The sequence below is a fragment of the Triticum urartu genome, chromosome 1 (assembly GCF_003073215.2).
Source record: "Triticum urartu cultivar G1812 chromosome 1, Tu2.1, whole genome shotgun sequence".
NCBI lineage: Eukaryota > Viridiplantae > Streptophyta > Magnoliopsida > Poales > Poaceae > Triticum > Triticum urartu.
In genome coordinates, this window is record NC_053022.1 from 361,288,599 (window position 1) to 361,303,543 (window position 14,945).

General features: G+C 50.8%; 1 protein-coding gene across 1 annotated transcript; it reads left to right on the forward strand.

The window, feature by feature from the left end:
• Nucleotides 1–6,872: 6,872 nt before the first annotated feature.
• LOC125512407 (protein PLASTID MOVEMENT IMPAIRED 1-like) lies at nt 6,873–9,753 on the forward strand. Its single transcript, XM_048677506.1, has one exon. It carries the CDS (start codon nt 7,051–7,053, stop codon nt 9,490–9,492), a length of 2,442 nt encoding a protein of 813 aa, XP_048533463.1. The 5' UTR covers nt 6,873–7,050; the 3' UTR covers nt 9,493–9,753.
• Nucleotides 9,754–14,945: the final 5,192 nt, after the last annotated feature.

A 14,945-nucleotide genomic window follows, 5' to 3' on the forward strand; every position in this document is an offset into this window, starting at 1 on the left:
AAAAAAAATAAAAACATTTTGAAAAAAAATTGAAAATAATTTACTAGTGGCGCTTCGTGGATGTGGTGCGCCATTACTAGTTTAACTAGTAATGGCGCACCACACCCACGGTGCGCCATTACTAGTTTTAAAAAATGAAAAAAAATTGTTACTAATGGCGCACCGTGGATATGGTGCGCCATTACTATTTTGACTAGTAATGGCGCACCACACCCACAGTGCGCCATTACTAGTTTTGAAAAAAAATGAAAAAAATTGTTACTAATGGCGCACCGTGGATGTGGTGCGCCATTAGTATTTGAACACTAATGGCGCACCAACACATGGTGCGCCATTAGTATATACTAATGGCGCACCACATGTCTGGTGCGCCATTAGTGTCATTTCCATCTATAGCCCTTTTCCTAATAGTGTGGGCCATATGGGCCATAGGGGAGAGGCAAGGCAGCCCACAAGGGGGTGGCACGCGCCCCCATGGAGAGTCCGAATTGGACAAGGGGAGGGGGCGCGGCCCCCCTTTCCTTCTCCCTCTCCCTCTCCTTCCTCATTTCCCCTTCCGATAGAAAGAAGGGGGTGAATAGGACTAGGAGTCCAAGTGGGATTCCTCCCCAATTGGCGCGCCCTAGGCAGGCCTCCTCCCCTCTCCCTCGTTTATATACGGGGGAGGGGGGGCACCTATAAGGACATCAATTGTTCTTAGCCGTGTGCAGTGCCCCCCTCCACCGTTTACTCCTCCGGTCATATTGTCATAGTGCTTAGGCGAAGCCCTGCGCAGATCACTTCACTATCACCGTCGTCATGCCATCGTGCTGACGAAACTCTCCCTCGACACTTTGCTGGATCAAGAGTTCGATGGACATCATCGAGCTGAACGTGTGTAGAACTCGGAGGTGCCGTACGTTCGGTGCTTGATCGGTTGAATCGAGAAGACGTTCAACTACATCAACCGCGTTAAGCTAACGCTTCCGCTTTCGGTCTACGAGGGTACATGGACACACTCTCCCCCTCTCGTTGCTATGCATCTCCTAGATAGATCTTGCGTGATCGTAGGATTTTTTTTGAAATTGCATGCTACGTTCCCCAACATATCTGATCATAAACTCAAAGTTCATCGGATCCCAACAAACACACCGCAAAAAAGAGTTACATCAAATAGATCTCCAAGAGACCATTGTATTGAGAATCAAAAGAGAGAGAGGCAGCCATCTAGCTACTGCCTACGAACCCGTAGATCTACATTGAACTACTCACGCATCATCGGAGATGCACCAATGAGGATGATGAACCCCTCCATGATGGAGTCTAGATTGGATCTCGTGGTTCCGGAACTTGCGGCATCTGGAATTGTGTTTCGTCGACTCCCCTAGGGTTTCTGGAATATTAGGGTATTTATAGGGTGAATAGGCAGTGCGGGAGGCCACCAAGGTGGGCACAACCCACCTGGGCGCGCCTGGGCCCCTAGGCGCGCCCAGGTGGGTTGTGCCCCCCTCGGGGCACCCCTCTGCCACTTCTTTGGCCCAACATGTGTCTTCTGGTCCAGAAAAAATCTCCAAAAAGTTTCGTTGCGTTTGGACTCTGTTTGGTATGGATTTTTTGCGATGTAAAAAACAAGCAAAAAATAGCAACTGGCACTGGGCACTATGTCAATAGGTTAGTCCCCGAAAAATGATATAAAGTTGCTACAAAATGATTGTAAAACATCCAAGAATGATAATATGATAGCATGGAACAATAAAAAATTATAGATACGTTGGAGACATATCAATGACCTAGGAAAGTGTGTCTGGCCAGAGTAATACAATGTGTTGCGTAATGTGGTGCACCCCTGCAGGGAAGTTATCTATTCGAATAGCCGTGTCCACAGTAACAGATGCTCGGAGTTGTATCCTGATATATTACAACTAGAAATGGATACTTGAGATATGAGATGGATATGATGGCTCCGGGATTGCTTTCTCGTAGGGAGTTGAGAAAGGATCTCTGAGCGTTAATACTACAACATGCTTGTTAATTATAAAATGCTATTCTCTACTCTTCTGAATGCTGCAAGATGCTTGAAGATGCTAGTATTCGATAGGCTAGGCTTTCCCTTCTCCTCTGCCATTCTGCAGTTCAGTCCACAGATACAACTCATTCATTTGATACTGATGCATACTTAGCATAGATCTGATGTTAGTCTTGCGAGTACTTTGGATGAGTACTCACGGATGCTTTTCTACCTCTTTTCCCCTTATACCTGGTTGTTGTGATCAGATGGTGGATCCCAGGAGCCAGTTGCCCCCGTCGACTACTACTACCCCGACGAAGCCTACTACTACGTGGAGACTACCGATGACCATGAGTAGTTAGGAGGTCCCAGGCAGGAGGCCTTGCCTTTTCGATATGTATCGTGTTTGTGCTTGCCTTCTTAAGGCGGTCTTGTTTAAGTTATGTCTGTACTCAGATATTGTTTCTTCCGCTGACTCTTGTGTTTTGAGCTTATGTATTCGAGCTCTCGAGGCCCCTGGCTTGTAATATAAAGCATGTATTACTTTAATTTGTGTCTAGAGTTGTGTTGTGATATCTTCTCGTGAGTCCCTGATCTTGATCGTACACATTTGCATGTATGATTAGTGCACAATCAAATCAGGGGCGTCACAGAACTGCTCTTGGTCCTCAGGGACGATGAAATCCTTGGCTTCGAGGTTGACCTCCTCTTCGGAGAGAGGGACTTAGCTACTGTCCTCAAAGTCATTGAGGTCCTCAGGGTTATACTGATCCTTGTGCCCCTCTGAGTCATCGTGCTATTGCTCAAGGACGACGGGGTCACCGAGGTCTTCCATATTGTCCGGGGTGCCGTTTTCTCTGGTGCCTGTGTTGCTTTCCTTGCCCCTGCGCCCCTTGGATCATCAGCGATGTCATCGACATTTGGGCGGCACCTTGCTGGGCTTATCGCCATCTTTTCTAGGGGTGCCATCGCCGTTATTCCCATTGGTGCATCGTACTTATCGTTCGGGGTGTCCACCATATAGACATCGTAGGTGGAGGTGGTCAACCACCGTCCGGTGGTGGGAGGGGCGGTAACAATGTGAGCTGTGGCATCGAAATCTTCATCCATGTGTCGGCCTCATCAGAGGCGTAGTCCAGCATGTCAGTTAAATCTTCGACAGTGGCTACTAAGTGGGTGGTGGTGGGACGTAAAATTCCCTGTGGCCCACCTCAAGACCAATCCGAGCATAGGTCGAGGACGGGTCATCCGTGATATTCATCATCTGGACCCGATCTAGCATCTCGCTTAATAGGGAGAGACCAGCCGGATCAGTATTCGGGTTTTCTTCTGAGTCAACCTCCGGTATGGTGGTGTGAGAGGCGAGTCCGGCCAGGGTTGACTCCTGGTCTTCGGACACCGAAGTCACATCTGGACTTGAAGTTGGATCCGAGGTAAGGGCCGACCGAAGGATAGGGTTGGAAAGAGAGTCCGAAGTCAAAGCTTTAGGGTTTTCGGGTGTCCTAGGTAAGGCCGAGAACCCGGTGAAGATCAGATCGCACTGAGCATCGGCGACGTACTCTAGGTTCTTGAATATGATTTGATGCCCAGGGGCAAAACTATCAACCTGGTCGAGGTGACCAGCTGGGTTGGCATGCAAAACAATGCCACCAAACGCGAAGAGCTGGCCGGGAACAAAGATGTCCCCGGTGTAGATGCCATCTCCGATGATCAGGCGAGCCATCGATCCTTCGGCGATCTCACAGCGGAACTCTCAATGAAAGAAGCAATGTCAGTGTCAAAACTAGCGAATCTCGGGAATCCCGAGCCGTGGATCTTGGATCGATGGGGAACAAGGGATGAAGGAGGCGATGTTTACCCAGGTTCGGGCCCTCTCGAAGAGGTAAAACCCTACGTCATGCTTGATTATATGTCATGCTTGATTATATTGAAGTGTATAGGATGATTACATAGTCATTCTACCACAAGATCAGATGAACTAAACCCTAGGTGAGTAGGATGATGGTTCTTCTTCTAGCCTCTACAGACCTCTAGTTTATATAAACACCAGGGGTACTAGGGTTATACATAGTCGGCTACAATAAGGAGATAAACATGCCAATTTCCGTATCTTGACTTGGAGGACACCACAAGGTTTCAAAGGTTTCCTATCCGGACATGGAACCACCTTATAGCTCGGCCTTCTGGTAGTCATAGAGCGACCCACCTATCTGGCCCATATGAGATAGGCCGGCAGCCCGAGGACCCCTTAGTCGAGGACTCCCTCACCAGGTTCCGTCGTAGACACAAAGGAGTGTCTAAACTGATTATTGTTTGTCTATAAGTTCCCAATGTATCATAAGAACTAAAAAATGGTGTTTTTATCTTTCCTCTACTTAGAATTATTATTGTTCCAATTTACTTTTAGATCTGGATAGTTTATGCAACTTTTTTTATCTATTTGCACAAATGCCTAGAGACTGTCCAATCATTAACGGATAAAGCCCGATAAACATGTCTTGGGTTGGTACACAAATAGTATCTCCAATAGGGGAGATAAGAGATTCATATGAGATAACATAATAAACGGACTTCCTCTTGAGCTTCCAAGGATAAACGTGGATGAACTGTCATTTGATCTCCATCAAAGTCAACACTAAAATTCTTACACACAAATGGGTGTAAAGAAATAGTACACAAAGTGGGTTGAAAGGCTTGTATGCCTAATCTATGCAGGGTAGGTCCTCGCATAACTTCTTAAAGTATTTCTCATACAATGGATTCCTCTCAAAATTTTCTTTTAGCAATCCTCACATTAGAAGTATCGTGTTTTGTGATTAAATCTCGAATTACAAATAGCTAAAAAGATTTATCTCTATCTCATGTGGTAATCCACATTGATGTAATGAAAGCAAATGACCCACAACAATGACAGGACACCACGAGTAATTGACCTGTTTCCCAAGCAGAGTCTCGCTAAACCATCCCTCTTTATTTTCAATTACATCTGAAAGTGATGTGTATACTTTACTATGACCATCCCTCGTTGGTTGCTCGTGAGACCCACTATCAAGAAGTGTATCCATGGCTTATCGTACCAATTATATATGCCTGACACATTGCTAAATCTGCTGGTCCTAATTCACTTATTTTTAATAGATAAGCAAGATTATTGTTCTGATGTATAACTCTCTTATAAGTTCACTAATTTGAAGTCCCTACTTTATTGCTAGACTTATAAACAATAGATCTCGATTTGGGAGGAAGATCGGATATAAACAGAAAAACATCCATTTTGGTTCTGCATTGGTTTGAATAAAACATTCCGCCAATTGCATGTGTCTAATCAAAAAAACTTTTCTTATTCAATTTTTTTCTATATTCCCATTTATCTTCACAATACCCCTCGTCTTCTAATTTCTTCCATTTGAACAAGGAACTCTGTATAATACTCTTTTCGTCCCAGAAATATAATAACGTTTTTGACACTATATTATGGGACGGAGGAAGTAATTCGGCTGCTAATGACTCATTGTGCACGATTTCTCTCTCTCTCATCTTTTCGGTGGTCTCTTCTTTGCGCTTTGAAGTGACTATACAAGATCAGAGATGAATCGTGGACTTTTTCCCTGATCAAGGTGGTGGACTGGTAGGCCGTCACGTCTCCGAACAAAGAAGAGCCCGCCGACTAAAATATCCATCCTTTTTGCGCCCACACGCTACATAACATTTCACCATTCGAGCGATTGGCCACCACGGCACGTGGAAACGACCTCGCAACGAATCGAGCAACGACCTTCTCCGTACGCCCCTGTACGAACGTGCGTACTACTGCACACCTGCACCAACAGCTCAAACCACCTGGACCCGCCCACGTTCGACTGCAAACCAGCCAAAATCTTCTGCCAATTTTTTAGTAGATATGCACCTGCCGTTCCGCCCCAACGTCCAATTCAAACTGTGGGAACCAAATGGTCTGACTTTTTGCTTTTTTTCCAGGGGCGGACTGCCAGCACTTACTTTTTTTGAAAATACTTACTTAGCAGACAAAGAGAGCAGAATTTGTCGTGCTAAAAAAGGGAGTAGAGCTTTGACAAAAACACTTGAAACAGGGTATGCATGCTCTTTGAGGTGATTAGCAACAGCACACGTGTAGAGATTTGCCGTGGACTCGTTCTGTCGTGGATCAAATCTCCTGACTCCCCACCGTGACGAACGCCGAAGACGGAGGAGTACGTCGACGACTTCCTGAAAAAGATCCCCGATCCCGTTGCGTGCACACGAGTCGACACGCACTGCACACGGTCTAATCAACCAATCAAACTAACGAACTAGTAGCCCTGACCACAGTTCGCAACCCAATCAGACCCGGCACCCACCACCACTGCTCCTCGAAAGGACCCGCGAAACGAATCGCCGTCCTATCCATCCACAGACGCGCGAACGTGCACCACACCGACGTCACGTACGTGATCCAGGCGAAGCAACCCGCGCGAATCGGAACGCTCTCGCGGGACCGCGAGACGGCGACGGCTCGCGGGCAAGGCGACACGCTCGCCCATCCCGCCCCAGTCGCCCGGGCCGCGGCTGATCCCGCCTACACGTCCGTGGGGGGGCGCGTTTTCCCCGCCGCATTAACGCCGGATCACATCAACTTTACCCCACTGACCCCCGATCAAACGAGATCCATAACCAAATCCCGTGGCTACGATTCCGCCGTTTCGTTCGTCCTCTTGAGCGCTGACAAGTCCTAGCAGGGCGGGAGCTTCCTGAGCCGTGGATCGGACCAACGACGTGCGGACGGATCGTGGCCGTCCGACGGGGCGACGGTGCGCGATTAGGGCGGCGGTTTGATTGGCTGGCAGGTTGGCTTCCCGGGTTATACGGTTCAACCTCAGCTTCCTTGGCGCCAACGCGGTACACGACGGCAGCGCGGAGGGGTCGTCGAAAGCTATATCTATGGCGGTCCACGGTTCAACAGCCACGGGATCATGGTCCAGCTCGAGAAAAGCTTGGCAAGGTGTGCGCGGAGTTGTGGATAGGCTGGCCGAGGAGGAGAGCGGGTACGTGCAGCGTGCGCTCACATGGCCGGACTGGGAGGCGGCGGCGGGCTCAGCGACTACCTCGACCGGCCCAACGCCATCCACCGCCGCACCGCGTCGCTCGCCATCGCGCGGTCCGGCGACGATGGACCGCGCATCATGGATGGGGTTGGGCGGGAGGGCCGGAGGGCGCGCTCGTCGCGCCGTCTCTCGCTGTCGTCGTGGCTCGGGCCGCGCTCCAGGCCTCTGCCGGTGCGGGCCGACGACACCACGTCCGTGGAGTCGAGAAGCAGAGAATTCGAGGGGAGTGGCAGCGCTAAGGGGAAGCCGTCGGCGTGGAGCAGCTGGAAGCCTGTGCGCGCGCTCTCGCGCATCGGGAAGCGCCGCGCCGGGTGCCTCTTCTCCATCGAGGTGGCCGCCGTGCGCGGCGTGCCGGCCTCCATGGACGGCCTCCGCCTCGCCGTCTCCGTCCGCAAGGCCGAGACCAAGGACGGAGCGATGCAGACCATGCCGGCCCGGGTGTCGCACGATGGCACCGCGGAGTTCGACGAGACGCTCTTCGTCAAATGCAACCTCTACTTCACCGGCGGCCCGGGCACCGGGAAACCCCTCAAGCTCGAGCCTCGCCGGTTCGTTGTGTCCGTCGTCCCCGTCGAGGTGCCGGACATCCGTCTGGGTACGTACACCGTCGACGTGAGCTCGCTCGTGCTCGACTCCCTCCAGAAGAGCTCCGAGGGACGCCGCGTCCGGTGGTTCGACAGGGCGTTCGGGCTCGCCGGCAAGGCCACCGGTGGCGAGCTCCTGCTCAAGCTGGGGTTCCAGCTCATGGAAGACGCGGGGCTCCGTCTCTACACGCAAGCCGCGGGGAGATCGTCGAGGGACGTGTCCGTGTCCCCCTCCCGTGCGAGGGTTCACAACAAGAACTCGTTCAGCGTCGCCAGTACGACGCCCAAGCTTTCAACGTCCGACGGAGCCATCTCGCCTTCCATGAGAGCTTACAGGCAGCTGGTAGACAGGCTCAACATCGACAAGCGTCCCGACGACGACGAGCTCTCCACCGCAAGTGGCGCTGGCGCTGGCGACGTCGACTACGCCATCCCGGAGTACGAAGTGGTCGACAAGGGCGTCGAGACGGTCAAAGAGGTCGTCCACTTCCAGGACCAGCGCGACGTGCTACGCGAGCTCGACTCCATTGGCGAGCAGATCGAGGCCATCGAGGCGCTGATGGCGAGCGGCGGCAAGAAGTCGCCGGGGGGAGCCGGTGAGCAGCCGCGCCTCGATGCCGATGAAGAGATGGTGACCGTTGAGTTCCTTAGGAAGCTCGAGGCAGTGGACGACGACAAGTTCAGGAAGCTGAAGCAGCCGATGACACCAAGATCAAGCGAGTCGCAGAAGAAGTCGCCCGTGGTGCCGGACTTGGGACAGAGCCTTGGCCCGGCGGTGCAAACGCGTGACGGCGGGTTCTTGGTGTCGATGAACCCGTACAACGTGCCGCTTGCAAGCAGAGACGTGTCCCCGGTGCTCGCCATGCAGGTGTCGAGGCCTTTCGTGCTGCCAAGTGCCATGGCCGCTACTGGATTCGACGTGCTCCAGAAAATGGCGGCGGCGGGAAGACCCGACGAGGTCCGGGACAAGGTGGCGTCGCTAGGGCGCATGGAAAGCCTTACCGGAAAGACGCCCGAGCAAGTGGGTTTCGAGGGCATCGCGGAGGCGGTCATCGGCGGTAGGCGGACCGAGGGCGGCGCGAGCTCAAGCGCGGCGCGGTCGGTCAGGCTCGTCCGGAAGCTCGCCACCGCCTTGTCCGAGGGCCGGATGGAGCGCGTCGCCACCGGCATCTGGAGCGCGGGAAACGATCCGGAGACGTTGGACGAGGTACTCGCATTCTCGTTACAGAAGCTCGAGGCCATGGCGGTGGACGCGCTCATGATCCAGGCCGAGATGGCCGACGAGGAGCCGCCGTTCGAGGTAGCGCCGGCTGCGGGGGACGCGAACGTGTTCGACGCACTGGTGCCGTCCGACGAGTGGTCCGAGTCCCGTGGCGGCTCGGACGGCCGCGTCACGCTGGTGGCGGCCATCCAGCTGCGTGACCCGTCCCGGCGCTACGAGGCGGTGGGCGCGCCGATGATCGCCGTCGTCCAGTCGGCGCGGATGCTGGGCGCGGCGGGGCTCAGCGGGGGGAGGTTCAAGGTGAGGAGCCTGCACGTGGGCGGAGTGCAGACGAGGTGCTTGTCGGGAGTCGGCGGAAGCGCGAGCTGGCGCGCCGAGCGGCAGAAGCTGACGGCGATGCAGTGGACGCTCGCGCACGGGCCGGGTCGCGCCGCCAAGAGGGCGCAGACGCCGCCATCGTCGCAGGCAGCGAGGGTGAGGCAGCAGCGGCGGCGGCCAGACGTCGTCTGGAGCCTGTCGTCGAGGGTGCTCGCCGGGATGTGGCTCAAGACGGTGCGGAATCCGGACGTGAAGATCAGCGCCGCCGGCAGCACGTGACATGGGCGCTGGTCGAGCTGATGCGACAGAGTGGATGTGTTGGTACTTGGTAGACTTTTTTTTTTGATAAACTTGGTACTCCGTACTTGGTAGACTTCATGATATTGTATATGCAGATTCCAGTAGTATACTGTATATGGACCTCATAGATATGCAGGCAATGTTAGACTGTGCATTCGTGCAGTGTTTACAGAATTGTCAGTATTTAATTGTTACCCATTACCCATTCTTTAAGTTGTGAAATACAGTTTTTATCCCCTACTACTACTACATATTTACGTAAATTACTCAGTTTAATAGATTTTCATTTAAATTAAGGTATGTCTAGGGCACATCTATATGTGCTTTAGTTATTACACATCTAAGTGAGTGAATCAAGCATAAAGAGAAAAGAAAAAAGAAAAAGAAAAATATCCACACGAATCTCGACGTAAGATCAATGACATAGGACTTAGATGTGCAATACGTATGGCACATCTAACAGTTTTGTTAAAGCACATCTAGATGTGCCATAAGTATTGCACATCTAAGTCGTGTGTCATTGATCTTAGTTGGAGATTCGTGTGTGGATGTTTTCTTTTTCTTTTTGTGCTAATTAAGTCACTTAAATGTGCAACAACTAAGACACATCTAAATATTTACTCGTTCTTATCACATTTAGCAAAAAATATATGAGTTTTTACCACAATCACCCGTCTATCAATTGTACCATCTGGTATACATGGCGACCCAAGTCGCAATTTTTCTCCTGACATTTCTTTCCCTCACCCGGGCTAGACATTGACTTGGTGGGACTTTTTTTTTAATTTCTCATAGTGTATGTACACACTGCTTTACTTCGATGATGAGTTTTTTCTTGGGATACGGTGGTCCTTGTTCATTGCTTCCACCTCATTCTTCTTCACCGCATTTGCTTTTCGGGTGCTGCACTATACTAGACATGACTTTCATCGGCACTTTGTCGAGTAAAAGAACCACTAGAGATGCTATACACACCTAAAATACTTTCAAGGTGGTAAAATTTGATACAATTTTTGCTAAATGGAATAATTCAGATGAAGATTGTTAATAGGGTAACTAGCATAAAAGATATCAATGTAGGGCGGGGGGGGGGGGGTTAAATATGGAATTCACTCTTCTTTATACGACATTCATCGTCTCGGTGACACAGCAAGGACGGAAAACAAATTACGATGGTGCGTTGATTTGAAGTGTAGTTATACCATAGTCAAACATAGCTAGGGCGTGTATTGTGTGTAGTGGGACACATTGCTTTGGTATCTTCTGTACATGCCCGCATATTGAATTCAATAGCAGAAATCCACCCACTAGCATGGATCGAGCTCGCCACCTGCTTCCCAAAGTTCATCACCTCCCTCTTCCATCGTCTCCACCGCCTCGATCACATTGTTCGCGCTAAAAACGACAGATCTCGGGTAGAGGGTCCCAAGCTTGGTGATCTGAGCTAGATGGTAATAGGGAAAGTAGGGAGATGATGTTTTACCCAGGTTCGGTCCCTTTTGATGAGGTAAAACCTATGTCATGCTTCTTATATATTATTGTGATGGGGTACAAAGCACATATTGATCTACCTCGGGATCTTATGAAGATGTTCTAAGCTCTAAACTTGGCGAATGTGTCTCTACAGTCTAAACCCTACGACTTATATAGATGTGGTGGGTATCTAGGGTTTACAAAGGGTTGGTTGCAATTAGGGATAAAGCATGTTGATCCTTTAGATACATCGTGAAGTGCACCCCAAGTCTTCAGGAGATCTTCATTTGGATGACGGTGAGGGTATCGGCCTAGCCAGGACCCGTTCAACCACTGGTGGGTCCTCGGCCGAGCCCATGAATGATGGGCCGACGTGATGCGCACCCCCTAATCCGGGACACCGTCAGTAGCCCTCGAACTAGTCTTCAAGCGGAGGTCATTGGATATCCCCGTTGGGGTAGGTTCACAGTCTTGAGTCTTCAACTTCGTAGTCGAGTTCCATCCTTCACGTCGGCTTCCAATTCCGAGGTCATGCTCTGCTGCAAGGTCTTCTTGGCTTTCACAATCGCGAATCCGATAACGGGGGTTCTTTTAACAAGACCTCCTTCCTCGGTGCACTTAACCATTTAGCGAGGTCGAAGTATACATTTTTCTCTTTAGCTTCGCCACGAAGGCTTTGACCAGGTCAAAAAAAGAACCCAACAGCCTTTGAAGCGTCACCTCCCGTGGCAGAGTCAAACTATCTAATCCACAGTCATTATGAGGGACATCGTGGCCCAGAGCCGCTTAGGCTGGTCACAATGGGCAGGAACATAAGCTAGTAACCTACACACTTCCCTAGACTATGTTACTACCTCCATAGTGGGTAGGAACATGTATGTAGTGTCATGCAACAATGTATTTCTTAGGTCATAGACTCATTGTTTCTTGGAGTGTGTGATGTTCCGGTAACTTAGCTAGTTACCACAAGCACCTCTCTCTTCATTAAATATGTGCCACATAAGCAAAGTTGCATTGGAGTGTGTGATGTTACTCCTAAGTTCCTGTCCATTGTGACCAGCCTTATGGTTTTTTAGTGATATCATCAATACACACTTGATTTTTACGCACATAAACTGCATAACACATTGGGAATTGGCGATTTGTTCCCCGTGGCGGGCAACCCCTCGTCTTTGATCACCCTATAAAAAGGCGGGGAGTCAGTAAATCTATTTCACATGCATCCTCACCTTCTGCTCTAGCGCATAGAACTTGCCACGAATACAAAAGTCCTGAGTCCTAGCTCTTTTTCCTCCTTCTCTACAAAAGATGGATAGCACAGAGAAAGGATCCAAGGTCAAAAACATCGGCGGAGGGGGCAGAGGATGCGTTCCACCGTCACCACCGGTACCATCAAGAGGCTCAAAGTTGTCGGATGCAGTTGTGGATGTAAACCCGCGATTATAACCCGCCAGTAAGGCCTGGGTTAAGCCTCGGGCACCTCCAGACGACGAGCCTCAGGCAAGCCGAGATAAAGATACACGGCTGAAGAGGCGACTTACAAGATGGGCCAGATTGAGCCCAAGGCCAGAAGACGGTGCGTGGCCCAGAAGTGTAAGCCGCCGAAAGGCGACTTGCCGTGGAAGGCAAGGAGACTTAGAACTAGGGTCGGTCACGAAGCATGACCCGACCCGGACTCTTGTAAACCGACGGCCTCGACCTGTATATAAAAGCGAGTCCCTAGTATAGACTAGACATGTTACAATCAATCGATAGCTAGGTCAAGCGAATCCGCTCCCTTGTAATCGATACTCAAGCAATACAACACAAAGCATGACGTAGGATTTTACCTCAATCTCGAGGGGCCAAACCTGGGTAAACTCGTATCTCATCCCGCTCAACCCCGACAAGTTAAACACCATTGTCATGGCTTCACGCTTAAGTCCTTTCACTAGGACATCTGCCGTGACAAAACCACGACAGTTAGCGCCCACCGTGGGGCCGGCGCATGGTGGTTTCGAGTTCTCGAAGGGCTCTTCCCCAGGGATCAAGGGATACACTGTTGGCAGGGTGACCAAGAGTCGCTGCAGCAAGCTCTACATCGACGACGCTGGCTGGGGCCCCGAGGCCGACTCAATCGACTACGGGTACCAGGTCCCCTTCGGGGAATCCACGTTTCATTGGCAAGATCGGCGGATCAGAGCCTGAGCTGGACATCTGCACCGACATCATCGAATTGGCTCGGCGCATGCAACCCGCCCGGATCCAAGCCGGGCATGTTGGGGAATGTAGTAATTTCAAAAAAGTTCCTACGCACACTCAGGATCATGGTGTGACGCCCCTGTGACGCCCCCGATTCAATCGTACACTAATCATACACGTAAACGTGTACGATCAAGATCAGGGACTCACGGGAAGATATCACAACACAACTCTATAAATAAAATAAGTCATACAAGCATCATATTACAAGCCAGGGGCCTCGAGGGCTCGAATACAAGAGCTCGATCATAGACAAGTCAGCGGAAGCAACAATATCCGAGTACAGACATAAGTTAAACAAGTTTTCCTTAAGAAGGCTAGCACAAACTGGGATACAGACCGAAAGAGGCGCATGCCTCCTGCCCGGGATCCTCCTAAACTACTCCTGGTCGTCGTCAGCGGACTGCAGGTAGTAGTAGGCACCTCCCGAGTAGTAGTAGTCATCATCGACAGTGGCGTCTGGCTCCTAGGCTCCAATGTCTGGTCGCAGCAATCGGTATAGGAAAGGGGAAAATGAGAAGCAAAGTAGCCATGAGTAATCATCCAAAGTACTCGCAAGCAAGGAGCTACACTACATATGTATGCAATGGTATCAAATGGAAAAGGGTATCATAGTGGACTGAACTGCAGAATGCCGGAATAAGGGGGGATAGCTAGTCCTTCGAAGACTATGCTTTTGGTAACCTCCATCTTGCAGCAGAAGAAGAGAGTAGATGGTAAGTTCACCAAGTAGTATCGCATAACATAAATCCTAACCGATGATCCTCCCCTCGTCGCCCTGTGAGAGAGCGATCACCGGTTGTATCTGGCACTTGGAAGGGTGTATTTTATTAAGTATCCGATTCTAGTTGTCATAAGGTCAAGGTACAACTCCAAGTCGTCCTGTTACCGAAGATCACGGCTATTCGAATAGATTAACTTCCCTGCAGGGGTGCACCACATTTCCCAACACGCTCGATCCCCTTTGTCCGGACACACTTTACTGGGTCATGCTCGGCCTCGGAAGATCAACACGTCGCAGCCCTACCTAGGCACAACAGAGAGGTCAGCACGTCGGTCTAAATCCTATGGCGCAGGGGTCTGGGCCCATCGCCCATTTGCACACCTGCATGTTGCGTACGCGGCCGGTGAGCAGACCTAGCCTAGAGCAGGCGTTACAGTCCAACCCGGCGCGCGCCGCTCAGTCGCTGACGTCACGAAGGCTTCGGCTGATACCACGACGTCGAGTGCCCATAACTGTCCCCGCGTAGATGGTTAGTGCGTATAGGCCAGTGGCCAGACTCAGATCAAATACCAAGATCTTGTTAAACGTGTTATCTTGAAATAACCGCGAACGCCGACCAGGGCCAGGCCCACCTCTCTCCTAGGTGGTCTCAACCTGCCCTGTCGCTTCGCCACAAAGATCCACACAGAGGGCCGTCGGAAAAGTATGTCCTTCCAGCCCCCAATTCGTGAATCAACCACGGGTACTCCTCGAGCCAACCCGACTTTAGTCATCACATGAATCATGTATAAAGTATATAGTCGCAGCAATCGGGTATAGGAAAGGGGAAAAGGAGAAGCAAAGAAACCGTGAGTACTCATCCAAAGTACTCACAAGCAAGGAGCTACACTACATATGTATGCAATGGTATCGAATGGAAAAAGGGTATCATAGATGGACTGAACTGCAGAATGCCGGAATAAGGGGGGATAGCTAGTCCTTTCGAAGACTACGC

Coding starts and splice junctions, on each gene's coding strand:
- LOC125512407 (XM_048677506.1), top strand. CDS start 7,051: ATGGCCGGACTGGGAGGCGGCGGCGGGCTCAGCGACTACCTCGACCGG.